This window comes from Sylvia atricapilla, chromosome 7, assembly GCF_009819655.1.
Source record: "Sylvia atricapilla isolate bSylAtr1 chromosome 7, bSylAtr1.pri, whole genome shotgun sequence".
NCBI classification, from domain to species: Eukaryota; Metazoa; Chordata; class Aves; order Passeriformes; family Sylviidae; genus Sylvia; species Sylvia atricapilla.
In genome coordinates this window covers 20,302,417-20,329,369 of record NC_089146.1, presented here as the reverse complement: position 1 = coordinate 20,329,369, position 26,953 = coordinate 20,302,417, and the positions used below count along the sequence as shown (strand labels likewise).

The window sequence follows — 26,953 nt, the reverse complement described above, 5'->3', positions numbered from 1 at the left end:
CTTTGAAAACTAATTTTTTCTTCCATTTCATTGTCAATGTTGTCAAAGTTACAGAAGAATAGTAACTTCTTCTAAGTTAATAATAACAAGAATTAGTAGCTAATGCAATGAGAGTTTGAGGACAGAGTAGAAGGAAGACTGTTGATTGCTCAAGTGAGAAATGCTTAGACTACAAAATATGTAAGAAATGTCCACAGCAGTTTTAATTAAATTTCTGCATCGTGGCATGAACCCAAGTCTGAAACTTCTCATTTTTAAGCATCCCTTACAGCACAGAGAGATCTCCATAATCATTACATCTATGGATGATTTTGCTGCAATAAGTGTTTCAGAGATTTGCTAATTACTGCAAAAATATACACTTCGAGGATAGTGGATTGATTTCTGCTTCTAATATTGTGCTATATGTGTGGAATTACTGGAAGTTAAAAGCTTTCAAACCACTGAAACAAACAAGTTCTCCAAGAAGAAAAGGATATCATAAGTAGCTAAAGGTTTCTATAGTATTTATGAACCATAACAAAGACAGTACTGCTGAAGGAATATATGGATTGGGTGCTATAATCACATTTCTGAACATGCAGCTCAGAATGCTGAAAGGCAGAATAGGACAAGCTTTGTACAAAAGTGAGCACTCATCCTGGATGCTGAGTTGACACAGACTCCGTTGCTGCACGTAGCAATTTCTGAAATGGCGGAAACTACATATGGGGAAGGAGGTGAACTATCAGGAAAATTTTGTTCACAATAACACATTTTTTTTGGTCAGGAGACTGGAATGACTATTTAACTGGAGGAAGAATGCAGCATTTTCTAAGAAGATATCCTTTACAGAGGTTTACAGAGAGGAGAGCCAAGATTTAAGAGGTACCAACACGGCACACTTGCACTAAAGTAGGAAGACATAAAGACAGATGTTTGTGAGAACAATTTTCTTTAATTGAAGAAAATAGGTGATGAAGAAGATGATTTAGAAGAAAAAAGGTGAAGCTTTTTATTTCTAACTACAATAAGTTTGTGATCTGTTTGTTAATTTGAGAGCAAAGGGCTTCAGAACTCACTTTAAAATATATTCCAAAACTGGCTTAATAACACGGTAAATTTTCTTCGTAATTTCTTGACTTTTTAGAATGTGTGTTGAATCTGCAAAGTTGGTCTGACTGTAACATCTGCCACACTTTGCCACTATCCAGTAGGTAGATCTTTCAAGCTTATAAAAATACTTTAATGGCATATGTATGGAGAGTGAGCATACTCATTTTCCAATAAATAAGAAAAAGAAATCCCCAAAGTATGCTTTTTCACATAGAAAATACAATATTTTTTTATTTTTGATAAGTACAAAAATTTAAGAAATGCTTAAGAAACTTTGTGGGCGTTGGCATGGGTTGATACATTTGGGTTTTTTCCTTTATATTTCTCATTCCAATTTCCTGTTGTCTATATTTGGATTTAAAGCCTAAGGGAAATGACTGTTCTAGCACATTACTGCCTTTATTGTGGCAATTTCCGGGTTATCTTAATTGATTTTTCCTGCTAGTGTCTAATGGAAAAAAAAAAATCCCTATATTTTCTGTTTGAGGCTTTGGCAATCCCTTAGCTATCATTATTTTCTCTCTGTTAGTCCACTCAGTAGAGCAATATTTTGGAAAGTGTCATGAAACATGATTCAGCATTCAGATTGTGTAAATGACCTTAGAAATGCTCAAAAGCCTTTTGTATCTGATATTTAGAGACTCCACATGTCCAGTTTTACATTTACAAAGGAAATTATGTAAATAATCTCTCTGTACATGTAGTTAGCAGAACTTCAATGAACTGCCTGTCACACAAAATACACAAATACCTTCCATTGTATTTGTAAGTATGCTGGCTATGCTCATTGCTCTTTGTCTTGCAGCAGACTCTTCCAACATTTCCATAGAAATTTGGTATGAACTCAGTCTTCTTTTCCTTATTTCTGTTTCTGTAGTGGTGCCCTATAAATGAAATACCGAGAAATTAGACCATCCTTTTCAACCGCAAATTAACAGTATTTATTGCATAAATATTGTAGTGATAATCAAACCAGCTTTGTGCAATGTACTATGCTTTTCACTGAATGTTTCTGTTCTTGTCAGGATTTCTTTCTTCTTTATTGAGGAATTCAGTGGGAATTTTGTACAGTACTACAAATAATCAACTGGAGGACTCAATACCAACACAGTGTGGGACCAAAGGTGGTTCACATTTAAATGACTGGCTGAACAAAATTTTTGTTTGGTACCTCCTTGATAGTGATGGTAATAATAATAATAATAATAATGATAATAACAATAGTAAAGTACTATGTATGGAAAGGACTTGCTTATTTGAAAGAACATCTTAGCTTACAGAAGTCTTAAACTGAGACTAAAAAGTTATGTAAATTCAAAGATACATAGGAATTGTACATACTTTTTTCATGAAATGTACGAGAAAAAAGTCTTTGAGAAAAATTCAGTGGTATTTCTAATGACTATCATGAGAATAGTAACCACCTTCTGTTTAATTTTATGAGAGTTTTCCTGCACATATTTCCAAGCTATAGCCTTATTTATATATTGAATATCTATTTTGCTGAAGTGAAACTATATAAAAATTGTCAAATTCAATTCATCTTTTTTTTTCCATATGTGTAGATTTCTTGCTGAAAGCAAGAAGAATATAATACTTTATTAAGGCTTAGATATAGGAGGTTGAGGACATTTTTATCTTTACGTTCTCTTATTTAGAAACTATTACAAATTGTTTCTTTAACAAATTATAAGGAATGCAGAGATGAGGAATAAGAAAATTCTGTGCCTGAACTGAACTGTTATAAATACTGGCTTACTTACAATTACCTCTGGTATAAGCTGACCAGTAGGTGAAGTTAGAGTTGAAGGTCCTCCAACCAAGGAAACCACTCCATTGCAATCCACAGTGCTGTGCATCTTCCCATTTACTGGAAGGGCTGGTATCATTCTAGATGACACACTGGCCTGACTAATGTTACTGTTGCGCCTTTCTCCATGCCGATTTGGAACAAAGAGAGAATCTCTTCTGCTCTCATTGTCTTCAAGAGTGCTGTGTTCATCATCAGCAAAGTCATTTTCAGATCCTATATCCTTTGCATGACCTCTGAAACTGAAAATGCTGGTTTTGCTGTTGCGCCTTGGTGAGAACAGAGAACCACGAATGCTTAACAAAGACTGTAAAAGATTTTAAACAAACCAAACAAAACAGCATTAGAACTAAGATCTTGGCTTTTCAAAGAATAGTTACAGTGCTGGAGGAAGGATAGTCACTTTTTTCTTCCATAGTATAAGCGTGTCCATTAGGGGAATATGTTCACCAGGGGAAAAATTCTTTTAAGGTAATGTAGCAGGACTGAGGAAAAGTTGTGCAGAAGACATAAGCAAGATTGAACAGTTCTGAGTGAAGAAGATGTATTGAACTGGCATGGACTCTGCTAGATACAGTTTTCAATATCACTATCAAGATTTTGAAAGCACTTGTCTTTTATTCCTTCAGTTGCAGTGCAGAGCTAAGAGTCTTTCACTTCTCTTCTTCATCCCCCTGGATTCCTAGGGATAGCAACTAATAATGCTCACCCTCACTCTTCTGTTTTATTTGGTAGATGTAGAAGATCTTAAGTTTGCCATAGTAATCCTTCTAAACTGATGTAAGGAACTTGACTGACCTCTTCCCAATAGGCTCAATAGTGTGGGAACAATAACTAGAAGATAGAGGGGGCAACTTGGAGAGGCTTTGGAGGAACAGCAACAGCACTCTTAGGCACAGCTGTCCAGGGGCCAGAGTAGATTGCACACACCTGCTAGAAGGTATCACTTGGTTATCAGGCAGCTCAAAGCACGTATTCACCAGGGACACCATTACCTAAAGATATTCTCTTACAAGTGAGAAAAATAAATCAGTGGTTTTTGGTAATTCATCTTTTAATTACAGTAGAAGCTGGTTAATGAAGTGTTCTTCTCCCTTGCTAAATATTTTATTAACAGCATTCATGAATAAATAAAATGAGTACTAATTGTGAAGAAAAGTCACCTGGCATTCAGCCTTCTTCGGTTATGCATTTGTACAAATCTTCACATCTTGATTCATTAAAAACCTGGTTTGAGACTATTGTCACATTTTCAATATTTCTGTAGGTGGAAATTCCTCATATGTAACAGCAACGGGTTTGATCCCAGGATAATTAAAGTGAAAATGAAAACTGTCCTATATTATATAAATATGTTAATACTTTAAAAATCAAGCACTGTATATATACATATATCAACCATATGTATCTCTGTATATGCATAGTCAGATATATAAATTCACACACATTATGTGTGTGCTGAACTGGTAGAACTGCCTATTATGAGGCCTGGCAGATGTTTACCATTACAAGATGTATTTTTTCTGCTCTTACAGCTATACCAAATTTAATAGTTTGGGCTGAAATTTTCTATGCTGGCTGTCAGCCTCAGGCTGAGTTACTTGAAAAATATCAACCAAATGATTTTGCTAACCCATTTATGTAAACTTGGCTGGAGAAAAAGTGCTGTATTGCTTATATTTAAAGATAATTTTATCCAAAAAACCCCCCTATCTTCTATGGAATATGACAGTGAATACTGACAAAGAAGTAAACTAATTACTGCACCCTTTTTACATTTCCTTGTAAAAATATCTGGCCAGCCTACAGTCCTTCAAAAAAAGACATGCTCACCAGGGTTTCATCTGACTACCAGTGATACCCTTGTTCTTTTAGAGAATGTTCCCATGGCTGCTATGTTTTATTTGCAGGCCAATCTTTCCAATATGTGTTACCACGGTTTGAGCACAGCTAATTGGATCAGCCCCCTCAGGGATTTGGGAGAAGTAATGTCTGTTCTGCAAGTCCCCGCTGCATTGAGACAAAAGATATAAGCCAAAATGGCTGCGATTTTAACACACATAGGGGCAGAAATATATGTGTCTACCTGCTATTGGAAAGTAAGTACTGAAAGGAAGGTTTGACTTTTCTGGCAAACTGCATCATTAATCTGCATATGGAATATGGTATCAAAGGACAAAACCTCTTACAAGCCCAGCTGAGCAGATTATCTCCCCTTACTATTCTGTTTCATGCTCTGAACCCTGTCTCACCAGGGAGATTCTCCATGGCTAACAGAACAAATGAGCTCTTCCTTTACCAATTCTACTGTCTGCAATTTTTTCACTCTTGTGGCACCTAAGTTTTAGTTGTAATCTGTCAACTTTTGCCCCAAAGCTTTGTTACAACTGCAAAAAAAAAAAAAATTGTCAAGAGCATCTTTAATTAATAAGTTATTCCCAACCTTGGTGGTGTTCATAGGTAAAACTCATCTATTGGCTCAGACCACACATTATCATTTTGAAGAGATGCTTTTTGAGTGATTTTTCTAAAAATGTCATAACTGTGTGTAGCCTTGAAATAAGCAAAGGTAGCACAGAATCATTTTGGCTGAAAAAGACCTCTAAGATCATCAAGCCCAGCCTTTGACTGATCACCACCTTGTCAACTAAACCATGGCACTAAATGCTACATCCAGTAATTTCTTGCACACTTCAAAGGATGGTGATTCCACCACCTCCCAGGGTAGTCCATTCCATTTTTTTACAAACCTTTCCATGAAGGAATGCCTCCTGATGTCCAAACTGAAAATCCCCTGGCACATCGGGAGGCTGTTTCCTCTTATCCTCTCAGTGGTTACCTGGGAGAAGAGGTTGACCTCCACCAGGCCACAATCTTCTTTCAGGGAGTTGTAGAGTGATAAGGTGCCCCTTGAACCTCTTCTTTTCCAGGTTAAACACCCTCAGCTTCCTCAGCTTCTCCTCATATAACTTACTCTCTAGACCTTCACCAGCCCTTCTCTGGACCTGCTCCAGCACCTCCATATGTGTCTTGTACTGAGGGACCCAGGACTGGACACAGGACTGGATACTGAGGGACCCAGGACTGGATTCAAGGTGCAGCCTCATCAGTGCCAAGTACAGAGGGCATATCCTTAAGTGACAGAGACCCTTTGATTTATGGGAGTAGAGCTTAGAACTTTGGATTAAATTATTTCCAGAGGTCCTTCATAAACTACTTTTTTCTATTATTGCAATGATTTTCCATCATGTATAATGGATTTCTAATGAAAAAGAACAGTATGACTAAATTGTTACACATACAGGCCCAAAAGATTCCTTATTGTCCTTATTGTACAGCACTAGTGCTACTTTTCTTATTATCTTCACATTAAAGAAACTAATTAAGGAAAATAATAGAAATTAATGGTAATGTGGGATTTCCTGTGCAGCGTATTTTGATGTTGCAGTACACTATACCACTTACTTGTATAGTTTTGAAATGGATCCAGAACAGAGAACATACGGTTCATTAATGCATATATATGACTACTAATCTTTCTTTCTCCAGTCTACTAGACACATCCTCAGAAACACATTTTCAGAAATGTGTTAAGCTTATAAGTATTCTTGGTACCTTGTTTTTTATCTCTTTGCTAATAGAATGGGTCAAACCATTTCAAACTTTTACTGTGAATAGTACTACCAAGGATCTTTCCTTCACTTACCGTTTACATAACTTCCAGTAGGTAAACCTGCTGTAATATCAGTGAAAATAAAAGTAGAGTGGACACATGACTTAGTAAAATAGAGTGCTGTACCTGGTGAGGAGAAGTGAGCCTTTTTTCATATGTCAGTTGACTTCCTTCTGTGGAGAAGCGGAAACCTTTCCTTCTGATACTGTCTTCTGACTCAGACTTGGGGAACTTATCAATATCTCCTTTGTCCTCTGCTTCAGACATTTCTTTCTGTCTTCTTTTCTTCCTTCTGTTTCGTCTTTCTTTAGCACTCTTTGAGCTCAACTTTGATGCTTCTGAAGAGCTTTCCAAGAGTTCTCCTAATCCTCCTACACCACTGAAATCTCTTGATGCAACTGATGCTGCTGCTACAGCTGCTGTTGTCTGTCAGGTTACAAAGCAAGGTATTCTTAGTAGGCCAAAAAAGAGAATAATTTTGTAGTCTTTTATCGACTGGTTTTTATTATCACTGTGATAATAATGTTCTTCATAGACTTATACCCCAAAAAATTGTATTAAAGATAAACTACTGAGTTGTACACCTCCTCACTGTTGAGCTGCGTGAGCTATTCGGAGGACCGAATTCAGCAGAAAAATAGCTACACTATTTGTTAAAGAATTGCTGCACAAGACACTTGTCTGAAATAAAAGTAATCAGAAAAGTGTTAATATGGTGCTTTTTCATGTATTTCAGACCTGTTATTCAATTTTCTCTTGAGAAAAGCCCCACATCATGGTCTAATTCAGCTAGTCTCTTCTCAGCTCTTACGGAGAAAACTAAAGCCTAACATTTATCATCTGATTTAATGTACCAAAATCCACCTTGTACCCTGAAAGCAGTTGAATCCAGCCTTTCCTCACTGTCTTCACAGCAAGAACACTCCCTTTACTTTTCTTTTGCCTTTGCTGGTACAAGGCACAACCTCTAGACACATCTTCAAGCCCTTCCTCTCTCTTCACATTTTCCCTTCCACATGTCTCAATGTATCTGCTCTCTAGGTCTTTGTTATAGATATGCAAAGGTATATTTATTGCTTGTTGATGCTATAGTCTGAGAGAAGAAAAAAGTTTTGAGTTCTTCTCTGATGGAAAGAGGTGAGCTGACTTACTGGAGCAGAGTCATCCCAAAACTCAGGACCACTATCTTTAACTACAGTGGTTAGCCTACATGTTTTGGTTCATTAGAGAAATGTTCTTTTACTTATCAAAAAAAGAAGAATTGACAGTATGTCCAGTGCTGTTCCTCGAAAGAACTGGGGGATATTGCAATGAAATTCTGCAGTGGAAATGTCTTTGGGGAGATGATAAGCTGCTCTTAGCTTACAAAAAAGGGTGGTGTGATAAATGGCAAGAGACTAGGGTTATATAACAAAGATGACTAGTAATTATCCAGCAAAACATATTATATTCACTGCCAAGTATTTCAGGAATGATGACATATCTCTTTACAGCAGGAAAGGATAGTTTGAAAGCTCATAGTATGAATTAATGTCTTTCTTTGCTACAATATACAATCCAGGCTATAGGAGTTGACTTGATACAGACTTTTTCTGCTAAATGGAGTATTAAAAGGATTCTGAAGTGTTTATAAAATAAAAAAGCAATACCCAAAATTTTGTCATACTGGTTCAGAATATGGTCCTTCAAAGACTCGAACAGAAACAAAGGCAGCAGATGCTGAGTCATCACCCATCTACTTCATAATACTAACAGTAAAGGTCAAACAAGTAGAGCAATCCAAAGACCACTGTGATGCCTTAACTTTGTGGATAAATAGGTTCAGTGTCAAGGGAGGGAAGAGATAAACTAATTTCTGCGTTATCAACTAATTCAACACTTCAGTGATCCACCTTGTACCCCCTACTTTCTGCTAATGTTTTCACAAACAAAAGAGATCCTGACTATAATAATGCTTTACTTACAATGAATGTTGCTCATTTTAAAAGTATATGACTTTCCAAGGTCTTTATTAAACATTACTTATAGTCTCTGTTTCTTATTCTATTCTTCTTTCTTAGTCTGCATCAGTTTCATTTTTCCCCACTCTCAGATACACAAACATCTAGATGAACCCGCTGATATCTTTTGGTATAATGTGCTTTAGTGCCTTTAAGGCATAAAAATACCAGATTTAAGAAAAACCCAGCAATATACACTTTGCTGACATTCAACCTTTCTGCATTTGAATTTTGCAGGATTCTACTCTTTCTTTAGTAATTTGGAAGGGATAAAGTGTAATGACTAAAATAAAGATATGCTAATTAGATTTCACAAGTCATACATAAAAGGTTTCTTTTCAAGCAAAAGACAGAGTTTGTCTTTTAGTTAGCACTCTATGGAGTCATTCTAACTTAGTGAAAGTACCTGTAAAGTACTACCAAAAATAGAGTTTCATAGGAGTTTCAAATTTGCTAGCATTTTATAAACACTGTCCTGTTAAAAATGACTAAATGCCATTTGAAAAGCAGTGGAAAATCAGTCCAGAAATTAGACAGATGGCTGATTCACAGACCTGAACTGAATATATTTTACTTTCATATAATAAAATCTTTCACAAAATTATCTTTAATAGATGTCTTTTTTTCTCATAAAACTTTAAATAATTTTCTTCTGTTTTCAAAGAAAACAAATTACTTTAAAAGAATTCCAAAGTAATATCTTTGTTATGAATATTGCTAATCTGGTTTTGAATACTGGTTGTCTGTTCTAAGAATGCATAAAATTCTGATTTACTACAGTGTCAGTTAGGGATATTTTTAATTATTTTGCTGGATAGAAACCTAGAAGAACACTGATTACAATTCAGTGAATATTTGTGGAAAGTTATTAAATGTATCAAGCTTTGAAATTCTAACCCAGATGTAAACCAGAAGTAACATCACTAGACTTTGTGCAATTTATAAGATCTGTAACATAAAAGTACCATTCTTTATGACTCTTTAAAGTCAGGTTTCTAGAATACTCTTATTACAAACATTTTACTTTTACAGGTGAATGAAGTAACATTCTTTTCTGTACCATTAGCTTGCTTTTTTTTTGCTATTTGGTTAGTTCCTAGTTTTCATTGGCTATTTCCACTTTTATAACTTGCATAATAAGCAAGACCTTTTATTTTCTGTAATTCATTGCATAATTTTTTTGTGTTCCTAATCATAAAAGATTTTTTCTTTGCCTGAAGAACAAGGCTGTTCAGAAAGTAAAATTTCCATCATTACCTGGGCTTCTTCTTGTTGCTTCTTCAGTTGTTCCAGCATTTGCTGAAATTCTGCCTCTTTCTGCTCTGCTTCTTCCATTGTTGCTTGATTCTGTTCTTCGTAGGCCATGGCGACCACAGCCAGGATCAGGTTTATCAGATAGAAAGAGCCCAGAAAAATCACCAGAACAAAAAATATCATGTACGTCTTCCCAGCAGCACGCAGAGTCTGGAGAGTAGAAAGCATGTCTATATATTATTCCACAACTTCTCTTTTTCAGCTCATGCAAAAATAAGCCTATTTATGTAATTTTGGATGTCACCAACAGTTTACTATTCATGTCTTAATAATTTCTTACCAGTTGATAGAGGTTTTCCCAGAAGTCCTGAGTCATTAGCCGAAACAGTGACAAAAAAGCCCAGCTGAAGGTGTCAAAACTTGTGTAGCCATAGTTGGGGTTTCTGCCAGCTTTCACACATATATATCCTTCTGGGCATTGCCTATGTGTAAATCAAGGAGGCACTTAGTTGTAACTTTTACTCCCTTCTATAAAATATGTATTATCTTTTGGAAGAATATGCATTATTTTTCAACAAAAATTCCATAAATTACAATTAAATTAATTTAGGAAAAAAAATTCCCAAGAATTGAACTAATTGCATAGTAAATGAAAGATAACCTTTTCATCCACCCTCTGGTTGAAATGACCTAAATATTAAAATTCTCCTCAATTACATTTTGCAAACAGAATCTTTATTCCAAATGAATTATTTCCTGTCAGAAATTGCTAAAATGTTGCGAAGGTTACAGAAAAATTAAACAATATTATTAGCTAAATCCAATTGTAATATTAGGGATTTTCTACATAATGCTGATACATATATTTTTAGTAAACCTCTTCAGTACTGCCAGTGAGGAATCCAAGTTCAGCTAACAATTCTAGGTTCATAATTTGGTACATGTAAATGATAAAATCTGCCAGAAGTGAAAGAGTTAGGCTTGAAAAAAACAGAATCAGTCTTGGACTATGAAGTCACTGTTGTGCTTTCTTAATATTTCCCATGTTCTCTTTCTCACTTTTAACTTTTGTTTCCTCGTATTTCTTTAATCACTAAATCACCAAAAGACACTTAAAAAAAATCAGATCTTATCAATAAAACCAACTTCATTTTCCAGTCAAGAAGGAAAAAGGCTGTTAATTCGTATTTTGTTTAGCTAGGGTGTAAAACATTTTGACTCCTGTAAGAAATTCTCACTTAGCTGCAAAACTCTGTAAGTTCTGTAACCCTGCTAAATATGGAGTTGCAACTACATCTCATGTTAATTCTTTTTCTACAGAGCGTAACAGAGAATTTTTGAAAGGGTCTTACCCTGCATCAGAGCTATTACCACAAAGTAGGGCATCTCTTTGTCCTTCCAAAATGTAAAAATGAGCTGTGTAGAAAGCATTAGAAATATATATGAATGGATCAAATAAACCTGAAAGTGCTACAAAGCAAAATGAAAATAAATTATATTAAATCATAGTGGTTAGCTACTGATCACTCTGTAGCTTGTTTAGGAACCTTTCTGGTTCTTGTATTTTTTATTGTATGTATTTGATCTCTGTAAATCAGTGACAGTAAGTAGCTTTACACAAGGCAGAAATATAAGCCCCTCAATGTTCTTTGTTTGGTCACAAATAATTACATATTTTAGTCACAAATATATTAAAATAGTTACATCAGACATTCTTACTTTCATCCTCAATGTAATCCTTCCAGTTAAACGTGCTCACTGTCATGTTAACAAATGTACCATTTTCATTCATTGTGCTGTTAAAGTAGGAAATAATGTTTATTTCAAAAGTAGAATTGTCTGGAGGCCACTGCAGGCATTTATTCCTCAGGTTGCCCATGAACAGCTGCAGCCCTATCAGTGCAAATACACTCAGACAAAACACAGTCAGGATCATCACATCTGAGAGCTTCTTCACAGACTGAATTAGGGCTCCCACTATAGTCTTCAGGCCTGCAAAGAGAAAAGATCCATAGGATCATCAAAGAGTATCTTTGCCCTTCCCATATTATTAAGAGGCCATGCAGACACTTAAAAAGAAATTATTTTATTATTTCTCAAAAGGTAAAGCTTCATGAGCAGCCCCAGAGCTTGTGAAGATGAATGAAAGAAAAAGATTCCTTTTTATGAATACACGATGTACATATATTCCAATAAATCCAATATATAATATTGTCAAGCAGGAAATTTTATCAATCATGCTTTCTTAGTACAGATTTAATTGCATTTCTTAATTTTTCTCTGCATTAAATATTCTGCCAATAATTCAGTTTCCAGCTAATTCTAAACATGACTCCACAACAGTGCAAAGCAGCATGAGATAGAATTGCTAGTAATTTTGAACGAAAAAAATCTTTTGCATTTGATAAATTTTCCTGTGCATCATTTATTTCTTCTTTGGTATCTCCTTTTGCTGTTACTTGCTTATTTTTAAGACTACTTTCAATTTGAAGTGATTAAAAAAAGGAAAAGTTTCAAAACCAAGAAAGCCATAGCACTAAGCTTTTGTAACGTAGAGGCAATTTGTCACAATAAAATGCATAAAAACAAAGCAAAATAACCCATAGGCCTCATATTTTATGTTTCATGCAAGACTCTGTTAAACTCAAAGGCTGATTTTGCAAAATAAAAGAAGCTAATGCTGAAAAGACAAAGAATCATAAACTAGGTTAATGATCCATGCCTTTTGTATTTTTTTTTTTTTTTTTTTTTTTGGCAACATGAGCAACAAACAGCAAGACTTATGCTCAAAGGAAGTGAATTCAATGGAACAAAAGTCAGCCTCGGTGTTTAACCTTGCTCTCACCTGGAATGACTGATATTGTTTTCAAAGCTCGGAGAACTCTGAATGTTCTCAACGCTGAGACATTGCCCAGGTCCACAAACTCTGTCACATATCTGTAATAGGGGAGTTCACACACAAACACAATGACAGCACACAAATAACAGTTGGAGATACGAGGGGCCTAACACCTTACACCAACTACTTCTTACCTGGAATTACAGAAATAGTTTTCAAAGCTCTCAATACTCTGAAAGTTCGAAGAGCTGAAACATTGCCTAGGTTTACAAATTCTGTTACATACCTGTAGGATTAAATCACAGTTATTCAGAATTGAGGCAGAGCTTATACTAATTATGTGGGTCTTCAAAACCTCTGTGGCAAGACTAGCAATCATACTTCCAAATTTACCTGTCTCTTCAATACATTTTGCTTTAATAATTGTTTTCATCAATTTTGCTTAAATGTCATCGAAGTGAAACTCACTGATTTTTATTTGAACATCTAGTTAAACTAATTAGCTTGTAGTGGGACGGTAACATGAAGTCAAAGGGATGGCTTCATTTCTGGTGAGCAGAAAAATGTAGGACATGAAATTAGTGTCCCTCAGCAGTAATTACACCAGTGGCTGACACTCCATTTCGGCTTCTGCCGTATTTTACTTTGAATACTAAAATACAGTGTCTAAACTTCAAAGATTGCAAAAATTAAATATGATTAAATAAATACATTTATTATAATAATATTTACTACTAATTTCATGCCCCAAAAGCTTTAAAAGTTCTTGAACCACTTACGCCATTAAAATGACACTGAAGTCAAGCCAGTTCCATGGGTCTCGCAGAAAAGTAAAACCTTCTAAGCAGAAGCCCCTTGCAAGAATTTTGATAAGTGATTCAAAGGTATAAATTCCAGTGAAAGTGTACCTGAAAACCATCAGAGCAGGAATAATGGATTTTTGCATATTTACAGACAGTGCCAATCTTTAGCAGAAATGACTTCAAAGAGCAGACAAACTATTTAAAAGTGAAAGGAGTGAATTATTAACTTTACTTGCCCTAAATATTGTAGTTGCTGTTCAGTCATTGTGGAAATTTGAACCTGATATATATGCTACTCATTTTCTAAAAGGTTGGTTTAATCTCAGTTCTTGTGCTTACAAGTAATTTCTGACTCTAGTATTTATGGATATATTTCAGACTTTTATATGTACATTTTTTGGCACTCAGAGGGTTGCCTCTTTGCTTGCATTCATAAATCAGGTAGATGTCTAAGTGTTACAAAACCTCAAGAATTTTTTTTTAATGTTTAAATTAGAGAGTTTTGTAAAAATCAGTTCTGAATAATAACTATAGTAATGCCTCTATTACATGTTTATTTCATAAATAATCATCAAATATAAGAAAGCATGCCCAGACTGTTATTCTGAAAGATGGGGAGCATGATTACCAGCTTACCTTGTGTGGAAACAGCTATTCATTTAACAACATAGAATAGTCAGTTATAACCAGCAGAAAATGCAGGCACTTCCTGAGACCCACATGGATCTCTTTGGACCTCCAGAACAAAGGAATTCTATCTACAGACCCTACTGCTCTCCTTTCAGACTCTCAGCATCTCTAACCAGCCATAGTCACTGTTAACTGGGAATGGGTTAATGGAAGTTGTTTCTAAACAGGTTCAGTGTAAGGTTCATTGATGCAGAGAACTAAATAAATAAAAACCAGTAATGGCTCTCTGAGAAAAGGAGGGAATGAAAGAAGCAACAAATGATTAGAAGCAGGTTTTTCATGAGTAGTATAATTTCAAATAAAAACAAAGGGCTTTGAGGAACGTGACGTGGTGGAAGGCATCCCTGCATGCCAGGGGGTTGGAACTGGATGATCTCTTAAGATCCCTTCCAACCCAAACCATTCTATGATTCTACAGTATTTCAGAGGAAAACATTTGTTAAAGAATAAACATACATTTTTAACTATGAACAAGAAGGAGAAATACTCCTTATTTAGTCAGCTCTTTGTTACTCTTTCATAGGTAAGGCCCTTTCCTCAGCAGTTTGACTTTCTTGTGGTTTGTGGGCTGTGTGTCCTTGTTCTGGCAGACGCTTATGAGGTCAAATCAGCAAGGCATGATAAAAGTCCCACTGTGATGACATCATGGATAAACAAGCAAGGTATAGTAACAATTTTACATGCACCTCTGTAGCTCTTTGTTTGATTTGCAGCTTAGAATATCCAAGGACAAGAGCTCCTGTTTGTACCACACAACAGAAGCTCAGATATTCCTCAGGCATAATTTTAACAAGCATGGTGTTAATCTTAAATAATTTAAGTTTTTCTGGGGAAAACAGGAAAGACATTGATGATCTTATGGAATCTGATTCTTCCTGACTCTGGACAAGCCCATTCTGGCATTCGCATTTTCATAAATACTTCTTGCTTGGACTCACACAAAAACAAAGACATAAAAATAAAGAAGTAAAAATGTTTAACTTACTCTACATTCTTTGTCCAATCTGGAGGGTTACTCATGGTCATAAACACGCAGTTGGTCAAAATAGTGCACATGATAAGCATGCTGAATAATGTAGGTTATAGTTAAGGCACATAAGTCAAAAAAATAGGACAGCTTTATAATAGTGAAATAACTAAAAAATATTAAGTGTTTACAAATGTGTACAAATAACGTGACACTAATTAAAGCCTAAAAATAAAACTTTGCACATAATTTTATGTTTTTTAAATGGTGTGCCATCTGGCATATTATGGTGCACTTTTGTAAAAAAAATGCAATACTTTTGTAACCATAGCAGGTTTAGGTTTTAAATTAAGTTTAAACATATATTTAGCTCTGTAAATCTTGAAATGACTCCCCAAATGGAATTACTCATTTAATACAGGTAGATCATTCTGAAAGATATTTAGGATGGTTGTTTAGGCTCAAGTTTTTCTTTGAACGTGATTGAAATATATTTGAAAATACTCTCCTTTATCCCAAATCTTTCATAGGACACCTACCCCAATGTTGAAAACACAATGCCAAAAAAGCTGCTCTTTACTCATGCTCTTTTGTCCTTGCTAAGTGAGTCTAGTTCATGAATAGTACTACTGGTCTTGGTAAAAGTGTGACCTTAGAGATGTTCAAGTGCAATGGTTTGTTACTAATGTGGCCTTAGCTGCAGGGCTTAGTATGGGATCAGGTCTCCTTTTAGATATAAAGCCTGATATTTAAACTCTGACAGATTTAGGTGGTTCAGTAGAGAATTCTCTCGGCAGGGATGATGATATACTGCAATTCACATGTGATATTGCTCCTTTTTTTAAGCTTGAGCAACATATATTTATTTAGCATAGTTCACTCCCATGGACACAATTTGTATATCCACATGACAAGTATTAGTTCAGTCATTAAGTATTTTTAAATAGCAACATTTAAATCAATATTAAGAAAAAAGGATATGAATGTACCAAAATCTTGATAGCAATTTTTCTGATGGGATTAAAAGGAGTTAAAATATACAAGGCAGATGTGGCACTGAACCGGAAAATTGCTTTTCCCTTATTCAATACTATGAAAGTCTGAAAAAAAAAAAACCAACCAAAATTAAAATTCAGTGTTGACTACATATATCTTCATCTTCACCTCCTACTAAAAGTTTCCATTCTCCATCTGAGAGTACAAGTTTCATTCTACTGTCTACCTTTGGTAGGAAAATAACTGATTTCTATTAATACAGTGGAGTAAGCCTCCCACAGCCTATTCTCCAATTTGCAAAATTTGCCAGCATGTGGAATTAATTATGATGTAATTAAAATGGGTGGGGATTACAAAAACAATGGCAGTTTATCAATAAAAGCAAAATGGAGGACTTTGCCACTAAAATATTTCCATTTACTCTCTTATGAAGTCTTTGATTAAAGTGAGAGCTTCAAATTTATCAAATACATTCCACCTTGTGAGCAAACACAAACAAAACCAAAATAGCAAAAGGATAATTCTAAATGCCAGTTTGGAACAAATACTTGACAGAATTATATACACACATATATACAGTAACAAGGAAAAATTGTCATTACAAAACCAACCACAATTTAAAAACTATTTTGCTTTCATTTTCTATTTTAAATTCTACCAATATCAGTTATATGCATCTTCTAAAACATATATCTTTGAAAAAATTGAAATTATTAATATATTGCCAGCTAACATAGTTCTGAGCAATGTGAGACAAATATACACCAGAATCTGGCATCCTATCACAACAAACATTTTTTTAAAATAATTGCTGGTTTTCTTGTTAACAATGTGCTCTTACTTTCCCTATATGTAAGCAGAAAATTTAGCTAGTGATTATCTTTTAAAATTTGGTCTGATAAACCTATGGTTTGTGTTCAGTTTATTTTGTTTCTGTGGGCAGTCATTGCCTAAGTGCATTTGTCTGTGAATGAGGTTTACTTGCATTTTTTGGTGCTGCTTGAAATTTCTTCAGGACATAACTCTTCTTCATTCCTTTTGCTCTTTGTCGATGGTAATGGCTCTTCTTTGTGTTGAGATAACAGTGTCTTTGTTATGCTCTCAGCAGAGCTATATAGTATCACTGTTCTCCATGTTGATTTCCATTCTCTGTAAAAACTTGGCTGTGATCAGAAAAATTCGGCCCTCTCTGTGGCCTTTACTGCCTTTTTGGACAGTCATCAGTTGGCAAGGAAAGCCAGTCTCTCCACGGTGGGAAAGAAAATAGGTAAAAGAGTGTTGCTGGTGCCTGTTCAAAGAATAACATCAAGCTAACACTGAGGGTGGCAGAGAATGGACACACACTCCTTGGCATTTCTCCCTGCCCTACGGTCCTTCACCCAGCTGGAAATGCTAAAAAGATGTTGCCTGTCCCAAGGTCACTGCTGCAGCTGAGCCTGAAGACAGACTATATTCACATATTATTTCCTCTGCACTGACAAGTCAATGATTAAGGGTAGTTTCTACTACACACCAACGGAGGATGACTAACTCTAGTCCATGACTTAAGATGTCCATTTGTTTTCTCTTGAGCATAATTATACTGCTAGGTAATATAAACGCAGATGTCACTTGTGACTAAAGATCCTACTGTTTACTAATTTCTCTCATATACTATGAAATGCATCATTAGTGTGTGCTTTTACACTTTTGTTCCAAAAAATCTACTTTTTCTGATCAATGGAGGCTAGAAATGATACTTCAGAACTTCTCAGGCTTTTTGAAACCTCATTTGTTCAGACAATCTTATCCTTGAACTTTTTTTATGCAGCTCTATTCCTGAAGTTTTGTAGCTAGTCCAGAAAAGGGCTAAGTACTGGCAATTATATTGTAAGTAAAAATTTGCATGGAACTGTTGTTATAACCCAAACCATATAAATTTAAATAACCCTTGGAAATGCTACTTCTCTGAGCCTTAATTTCTTTACATTTCTTTAATAATACACATACTTGTATTATCTACAGCATTGTTTATTTGACTTTGGCAACTGTTAGGTTGTGCAATTACTTGCAGATTCTGCTTTATTTTCTGTTCCCATTACTGAGGCCATAATTTTTAAACCTGTTTTACAAACAAAAGGCAAAAAAAAATTTAGCCACAAAAGTGAGAGTATTATTTGCATGATTTTTTCTAATTAACATAGTTTCTTTGGAGTTTAAAGTATTTTAAGCCTTTAATTTTTTTATAGTGTCTCAACATCAAGTTTCTTATCTTGATGGCAGTTTGGAATGCTTCAAGCTGTCAATAGAGCAACTGTGTCCAGTTCTTTCTCTGTTTCAGAGAGATGGGAAATGATTGTCCCAAGTACTTCTCCATAAAACACCTTCTGCGTTTTTTTAATTTAGAGGTGTTTTCCACCTCTCCATCTTCCTTCTCTCTCCTTACACTTTGAGGTCTATCAGAAACTGAGAGAACATCTTGATGCTGCTAAAGGAGCAAACAGAAATAAACAAGGATATAGAGGAAAACTGGCTCTTACTGTCACCTGTACTTTCACTAATCAGTGCAGGACCTAAGATAATTTTACCTGTTCCCAGGTTGGAAAATTTCAGACCCTGGAGGATTTTCAAACAATCTACAACTAATCCCAGCAATGGAAATATACTTATTTTTTGCTTGTCTTTCTCTTAACTCAAATAACACCAGTCTGCTTCCAATTGTATGCATCATTGCTACAAGACATAAACCCATACGACACTACTGAGGATCCTGACTTTTTAAAAGTCAGCCTTTTTACTTGAATGGATCTGTTTGAACTACCTTTTCTATCTCCAAGTCCCTGACTCAGGGATCATGTGAAAAGGAGGACTGTGTATGACTGTGCAAATTGGAAGAGAAAATACACCTCTTACAGGAGTCTGCATTCCTCATGGCGCACAACTTTGCTAAAAGTGATCCCTTTCTGTTACAGCCCCACACATGTAACTTAGATACATTGCTTTTATTTCTAGTCTTTCTGTATGAAAACTCTTCAGAACACCAAAAATGTCTTTTTTTGATTCCTTCCTCAAAAATAAGCTTTTCCATGGTCTGCCAGACATCTAATTGACAGCTCTGCAGTAGACATCTATCATAACAAACCCAAGCAATTCAAGCAATAGTTTACTATGCAGTAGTTTCATATAAGCCAACATTTAGTCTCTATATGCTACATACATAGAGATACATGTATTTCATATGTATGTTTGCATATGTTATATAGCTGTACAGAAACGAAGAATATGGTTGCAGTCCCATATTTCAGTAGCTTGACTGGATGCTACCTTCTTATCTACAACTTTTTCCATTGCAAAACCATGCTTGTAACATCTCTTTTGTCGTATCCAGTCTTACTATTATATTGAAATCAAGAAAATTCATTCTGTGCTCAAATTCAGGCAAGATCAAGAAAGAAACATCTTCCTTACAGCGAAGTATATAGTAAGTAACTCAACAGAATCGAAGCAGTCAAAATATGGAAGAGCATATATCAGTTCTGGTAAATAAACAGATGATTCTGGATATTTAGCAGACTGATAGTTCTAACTATCACATTTTGTGATTAAACTTTTCTGGTGTATAAAGTTATATTCTGTTTTGTTCAAAACATAATTCACTCACTTTTTTATTGATATAATATGGGTCCAGGTCTTCCAAAGGTTCAGATACCATTCCTGGAGGTATGTCACCATAAATAAATGGCAGTGTCTTTCCTGCCTCCAAGTCACTGTTTGGTTTTGGACCATTTTCATCATCATCATCTGTATGTTCTTGCTTGGGCTTTTTAGCTTTTTCTTCTGCAGAACGCTTTTCAATAGCTGCGAGAGAATCTCTAGTAAAATAGCGGAAGCTTTCAGGTCCAGGTGGTACCAGCAGTGCCTGTGCCATGTTTTCATCCTGCAAATTTAATTACTTCTAGCTTCTTGCATAAGAATGACCTATAAAAGAAAATTAAATAATTTAGGCAAGTTAGATTGTACGAATAGGAAAAACCAAAACATTTGGTCAGAAACTCTTTCCAGGCTTAAATAGAAATAGAAGCAGCATATTTCAAGGCTGAATGGCAGCTAAAAGCAACTGTTTAGAATTTATTAAGGTATTTTAGAAATTATTTTTCAGCTTTTTCCTGCTGATCCAGAAAAAGACACTGTTTCTGCCCACACATACTGCTTTTTCCTTGGATACTCCCAGCTAGAGCAAATTGCTGATACAGGTGTTTTAACAGTACAGCTTTTTTTTTTTTTTTTTTTTTTTTTTTTAACAGCAAGTATAAATGCATATTCTCTGAGGTACTGTTGAAAATTTTAAACCTACATTCTACTACTTAATAGATTTTATCTTTCCATATTTTTTCAAGCATCAGTAATACAAATTTCCAAACATCAATTTTTTTCATTAAACTAAAAGATTTTGCATGACTGGTGCTGTTTAAGTGACAGCAAACGAATTATGGGAGGAACAAGCATGATTCTTTCTTACTGACACTTAACTGTGGTGACGGCTAATATTAGATCCAGAACAGCTTAGGTCATGTTTACTGACTGTTATCTGTGAATCAAAACCACAGGCCTTATAAGTAAAAGGAAACAGCATGTACAATAAGGCAAAAGATGAGAAAAGATGCTGCTTCTGATTCTTTGCAAGGCAAGTGTCATAGTATTATTTCAGACTGAAACTAGTCCAAAACCTAAGACTCTGGTTCCCTGTGAATGTCTTTAGTCCCAGTGGTGGGTGATGCTGCTTTTTCCTGCTCTCTGCATTAAAATCTCTACTGTACAGAAGGTCTCTTTATGAGGTCCTGCAGTGCATCAGCTGAAAGCACTGTTATTTTTCTCTCTTCCAAGTCCTTCTGCAGCAGGATCAGTTATTTAAAGTGATGTACTGTACAGCACAGTTGAGAGGTTTGAATAGCTGGAGGGGGAGAGAATGGCAAAATGAAGGCAGATAAGCTTAAAGAGTGCTGCCACCAAGGAAGAAATTAAAGCCTTACTTGGTGTCTACTCTGCAAGAGTTTATGGCATACTGTTGTAAAACTTTTAATTATGAGAACCAATTTTAAAAGCGAGTTTCAATGCTTAACTAATGAGCTTTAATTACATTTTCTGTTACATGAAGCTGTGTAACCTTTGCTACATTACTTCATGAATGTGCAACATCTGATCCTGGAGATGCCACATCTAAATTTGAGGCATAATATTCTGCTCATTTGAACTCATTCAATAGTTTTTCTCCTAAAGCTTCTTGCCTGTCTAAAGCAGTTTGTAGAAATCGGCACACACACAGACACACAGAGTAGTAGCACTTGTGTGTAGTAATGATCTTATGAAATAAGATATGTGAAGTCAGAAGGAGACGTTAAAAAGTGCTTGAAAAACCTAGAGCAAGAAACTGGAGGAAAGAAATGAAACAGCATACTCTTAAATCCAAATTACTAATCCAATGACATGGTAAGGACTCATGTTCCTATGCCACCTCAAGTCTTTATCTCTGGAGTGGGTTCACAGCACAGCATCAGTGTGTATGATCAGCACTGAGGTCACTGAAATATTTTAGTCAGTATATTATAGCACCAAGCAGAAAAGTAATACAAGACCAGAACCAAGATACCTGACCATAAATTCAGAATCAAAATACATTGTACTGTAGACATGAAGAAGAAAATTTCTCTGAAGGAATGTCCTGGAGAACTATGAGTTAATGTAGTGTGCAGAATGACAGAGACCTTGGAGTGGCTGGAGATACAGATGCAGTATAAAAGGAAAAATAAATTATAAACCCAGCCAGAGTCTCCAGCAGGCAACCTTATCACAGGCTACTATGTTCAAATTTCTGCTAATTTTTCTTTGTACAAGATGGATGCCTTTGCTAATCCCTTTTATTAATTAATGTAACTCCCAATTACAAGGATCCTAAACTCAAACTTGTCCCTTCTTTTTAGAATTAAAAGCACACTCATTTTCTGGAAACAGTCCTTTGATTACTACTTTTGCTCATGCAGGATTAATGAACTAAGAAGATGTCTGAGGTTTCTCTTTGGTCGTTCTGAATAATTCATTTCTTTATTCCTCATTTTATAGGTCTGCGATTCAGCTTGTCACCCTAGGTGCCTTTTCTAGGAAACTAGTCTCAAAAGATGCATCCAAATCAAGTCATCAGTGTGTCTGTCTCATTTTCATAGTTCAGTGCATTTGTTTAGTCTGTTTTTCATCCATTAACAGTAACAGCTATGAATGCTGTAACAAAATGCATTGTCCTCACTTAAAAGATACGTATTTGTATTGTTAGAAATCCAAAAAGGAGCCAATGACAGACTGGGGAAAGTATTGGTAGACTTATGGATTCACTGTATTTCTCAGGAGAAAAAAACATGCCCTGAAAAAAGTTTTCCTGATGAGTTGGAAACATTACTTGAGACCTGCCTCCACTACTGTCTAGTGCAATTATATCTTTTCCTTGATACTGCTATTACACAAGAAGGTTTTTCCTACACTAAATATGCCCCAAGCATTTTCATTTAGATTACAAAGCTTAACAGAACAACACAGAAATATGTATCTGATTACTGTTGCTATACATACATTAATTTATAGAAAAATGAAACAGAAGTTGTGCTGTTGCCTGTACTGGGCCCTGATCAAGCTCGTAGCAATCCTTGCATCATGAACTGCTCAGCATCCTTCTCCTTCTTTAACTGGTTTTAAAATCGCTTGTTATCTGGTAACTAAACTGCCAGGATACGAATGGTATTAGGCAGAGTTCAGACATTTTGTGTATCTAATACTTCAGAATAACTGTCATTGAAAACAATTTTTAAAGAAAGAGTCTTAAAACTACATGTGGTCCAAGCCCCTCAGTACCTTCTACTGCTCAGCAAAGAGAGTTTTAAGTATTTGAAATACAAATCTGGTCTATGTATCATATATATAATGTTCTATAATTTAATACATTTCATTAGAAAAATGAAGTTCCTATTTATTAAAGACATGCTTTCGCCATTTAGTTGTAATTGAGCATTGAATTCTAAAAGTCCTTCTCCAGTTTTCCTTTAGTCTCTACCTTTAAATAATAAGATTGAGCAATAAACAGTATCTATATGTTTTTAATTTTATACATATTTCAGCTAGTTATATTATGTCCACAGACAACTTGTTGAATTTTATTTTAATGTAATAATCTTCTCATCATTTACAGAAGATGAGTCAGAAAGTAAGTAAAATATCTTTGCTAACAATGTCAAATTAATTTTTCTGTGTCTCTGAAAAGGCCAGAAGAAGTAGCCTGAAGGTATCTATTTTTATGATATCTTAAATAGGGCAAATGGTAAAAGTGAAAGTACCAGTGTAAGTACCAGATAGATACCATGATTGTCTATTGAAATCTTCAGGTTATCTAACAGGTTATCTGCATTTTGCATGAAACTGCACAGACCCCCTTCAAAGTTTTCAAGGTGGAGAAACAGCAAACCTTGCTGTGTTTTTTTTCCCTGTAGAGTACTGCCTGCTAAAACCTTGAAAAAGCTGACTACTGAGATTTTCATTCATTTCAACTGAAACAGTTGATTAGAGTTGGAGTAAGTGCAAGGATAGCAAATGGAGTCTGTAAAATGACCAGCTATCCTAATTTTCATATGCCAATCTTTTATTTGAGAAGCTGTAATTTGGAACTAGTATCTTCCCCTGTGCCAAGCCCTGCAACAAGCTCTCAGATGCTAAAGCCTGGATTAAAAACTTTCCTCTTAATCACTAGTGTTAATGAGACCAGCTGTCTCAATGGAAGTAAAGCTATTTGTCCAAATCAAAAGGGTGGGCCTTCCACAGTAGAACAGACAGAAATTAGTGGCACCACCTCAGCATCAGCTAGGAATTACTTTTTGCAATTTAGAAATAAAACATGTAGCTCTTGTGTGCTGATACCAGAAAAACAACAAAACTCAAGCTCCTACTGTCCTGAGGAGGAAAGAGATATAAGAGAGAGTATGTTGGGACAGTCTGAAAAATGAGTCATCTTAGCTCCATCTCTTGGTGTTTGGGAAGTTGCTTTGCAAAATTCAGGTATTGCTTTTCTGGAAATGAAGATAAATTACATTTAAGTTACTGTGTTGTGATCAAATTCCAAATCAGGAAATACTGCCTTCAATTTCTTCTAGGAAAAAAAAACCAAAAACAAAAGGATAGGTAAATACTAGTTTCTTGTGAAGAAAAACTAAATCTTTGTATTGACACTTATCATTTTTGTGCACAGAGACTAATTTCATGAAGAAAAATGTGCTCTGAAATATTTTTTAAGTTACAGATCATTATCTTTTCATAATTGACATTTACCATTGTTTACCATTTATCCTGCCATATTTACTCTATTTTTTACTGCTTTAAAACATTCTAGTAAAAAAACCAGAATTACAAAAAGATCAGAAGAGACTCAAAATGTCACTGCTGTAGTTCACAGTGGTAAATGCAATGCAATGCATATTTCCTTGAGATATCTAAAGAGACATTCAGTTAAAATTATCCGTGGGTCCTAAGGCAAGGAATACATGAAAGTTGGTTTCATAAAAATAGGTATTTCAAGGAAAGGAGTGATTTCCTCAAAGGTGAAAACAGCCTCCAGAATTTAGCAACTGGTCAGAACCTGCCTCTTTAATCTGTAATCTAGTAATTTAAATTTTGGCACTTTGTTTTTAGAGGTCCTCCCTGACCAAGAAGTAAGAAGATTTATTTTCCTTTTTTTCCATTAAGTTCAACATTTACTATTAATCCATTGTGTCATTTTTTGAGATTATAATTTATCTGTAGCAATTAATGTATTTGTATTTTGTGGTTTTGTCTGTATTTGTACAGTCAGCCTCAGTAGCCCATAGGCATTAGTGTTACATAACTATTAAAAATAAAAATAATGAAATCACCACCAGGTGTTTAATAATAAAATTAATAAATCCCAAAAGAAAAAAAATACTTGTTATGAGAATATGAAATCAGCTAATAAGGATATGTCACAGAAATAATATTCCTTAATAAAAACTTGCTTTAAAATTATTTAGAATGGGGTGATTTAAAATAAGTGGCTGAATGTGAACTGGTTGTTCACATTGGCTGAAACCTGGCTGAAGAATAGTAAATGTAGTAAAAGCTTCAGGTGCTTCGGGGGTATTACATGCAATTTTATTTCATGTTTTCAATAATCACTTGAAATTAGGTGTGAAAGTACATTAACTAAACCTCAAGAACCCCAACCTCAGCAAAAGAAAACACTGTAAGACTTTGGAAATCGGTGTAGAATATATTTCATGAGGTTCAGTCTGATTGGTAAAGGACTAGGCAGATGGGAAAACACCCAAAACAGATTAGATTACAGACTGGAAGAAATTTCAGACCTGTTTGAAACATCCAGAAGCTGCTTCTTGGGAAAATATTTTGGACACTACTCCCTCTCACCAGATATTGTGATGGATAGCCTTTCCTTCACTTATTTGTCTGTTTGTGCCCATTATCATTCACCTCTTTCCTTCCTTCAACTTCTCTCCAACATTTGTTTTTGAATTAATTTGTTCCTATTTCTTATCTTAGTTCTTAGGAATCAAAAATTGATAGAATATGTAAAGGGATAACCTGAATTCCTCAGACACCTACCTGCAAGCTGCAGAATCCCCAAATAAATTACCTGACCCGTTAATCTTATAGATAAAATTGACCAAAACCTCTAGGAATTCTTTAAATACAACCCTGCCTTGTATTTTCTCTAACACCATGAGTTGCCTCTGAGAATGTGTGAAAAGAGATCAAGTGCCAATATTTGAAGCAGTGGAGAAACCTGAAGAAGGACAAATGAAAATCTTATGCAATTTAAGAGGAAGCGTCTCTTTCTTAGTCTATCAGCCTAATTGGAATATTGTACTCTAATCAACATTTTACAAATACCTTCCAACATTAGAGATCCTTACGTTGTAAAGAAAAATAGCTACAATATACATAACACAAATTTCTACAGCTCATAAAGGTGTTAATTTCATTTTTCCATTGGTATTTTAGTGAAGATATGTAGCAGAATATCAACTAGCCATCCTTTGCAGTGAAACAAGATTTCTGAGAATAAAAAACAGTCTTACCTTTATTTTTCTATGAAATGCCAAATCTCAGAATTTAACCTCTGCATCTTTTGCTATTGTGAAAAGAAAAAGGCTGCATTTCTAGCAGAAAATGAATTGGTAAGGAAGGTCTCTCCTTGGGACCTGAAGCTTCTTCAAGACTGCAGTTCCTTCAGGACTCTATCATTCTTTGTTCCTGTGTCCAAATCTTCTCAAAAATCAATTGCAGTAGGCAAGGGTAAGTCTACATAGTCACACAGACATATTTTTCCAGCCTAAGAGCACCAAGAAGTAAGAAAAACAGGATTGAAAATTAGTTATTTCACTAAACCTAATACAGAACAAAAGTACATTTAAGAATATTTTTAAGTGTGCATTTCAAAGACTCCAGCTCATCTTTTACTTGCATGCTTTCACTAAAAGAGAAAGATAGGTCTTGTTGGAATTACTGCATCACTAGCATGGTCTTTGATAGACATGGGGTAAGACATGGTAGACAGTAGTTCCCAAACTAACAGGAGTGTTCTCACCTGTCATTTGGGGAACTGAACATTACTCCCAATGTATTTACTGTCCTTAAGCAGGCATGGAAGTTAATTAGCTCCGTATTTGCACAAACATATGGATACTTCTTCAAGTTATCTATCATGGAGATTGTTGGTACAAATGCTTTTCCTCGTGCAACAGAATTTTTCTTCTCTGGCACGTAATATAATATCAGAAAAA

The 26,953-nt window shown here is 35.1% G+C and overlaps 1 protein-coding gene across 1 annotated transcript in view; it reads right to left on the bottom strand.

The window, feature by feature from the left end:
- Positions 1–26,953, bottom strand: part of LOC136363546 (sodium channel protein type 2 subunit alpha-like) — a 71,027-nt gene that overhangs the window by 34,929 nt on the left and 9,145 nt on the right. Inside the window, exons 3-15 of the mRNA XM_066322876.1 lie at positions 26,249–26,502; positions 19,768–20,084; positions 16,113–16,231; positions 15,150–15,239; positions 13,451–13,579; positions 12,866–12,957; positions 11,552–11,824; positions 11,185–11,248; positions 10,173–10,314; positions 9,836–10,042; positions 6,705–7,004; positions 2,865–3,212; positions 1,847–1,979 (exon numbers count right to left, since the gene is read on the bottom strand). Coding sequence (XP_066178973.1) covers positions 1,847–1,979; positions 2,865–3,212; positions 6,705–7,004; positions 9,836–10,042; positions 10,173–10,314; positions 11,185–11,248; positions 11,552–11,824; positions 12,866–12,957; positions 13,451–13,579; positions 15,150–15,239; positions 16,113–16,231; positions 19,768–20,034 — 2,164 coding nt within the window. The 5' untranslated portion in view covers positions 20,035–20,084; positions 26,249–26,502. The remainder of the gene's footprint in view (positions 1–1,846; positions 1,980–2,864; positions 3,213–6,704; positions 7,005–9,835; positions 10,043–10,172; positions 10,315–11,184; positions 11,249–11,551; positions 11,825–12,865; positions 12,958–13,450; positions 13,580–15,149; positions 15,240–16,112; positions 16,232–19,767; positions 20,085–26,248; positions 26,503–26,953) is intronic.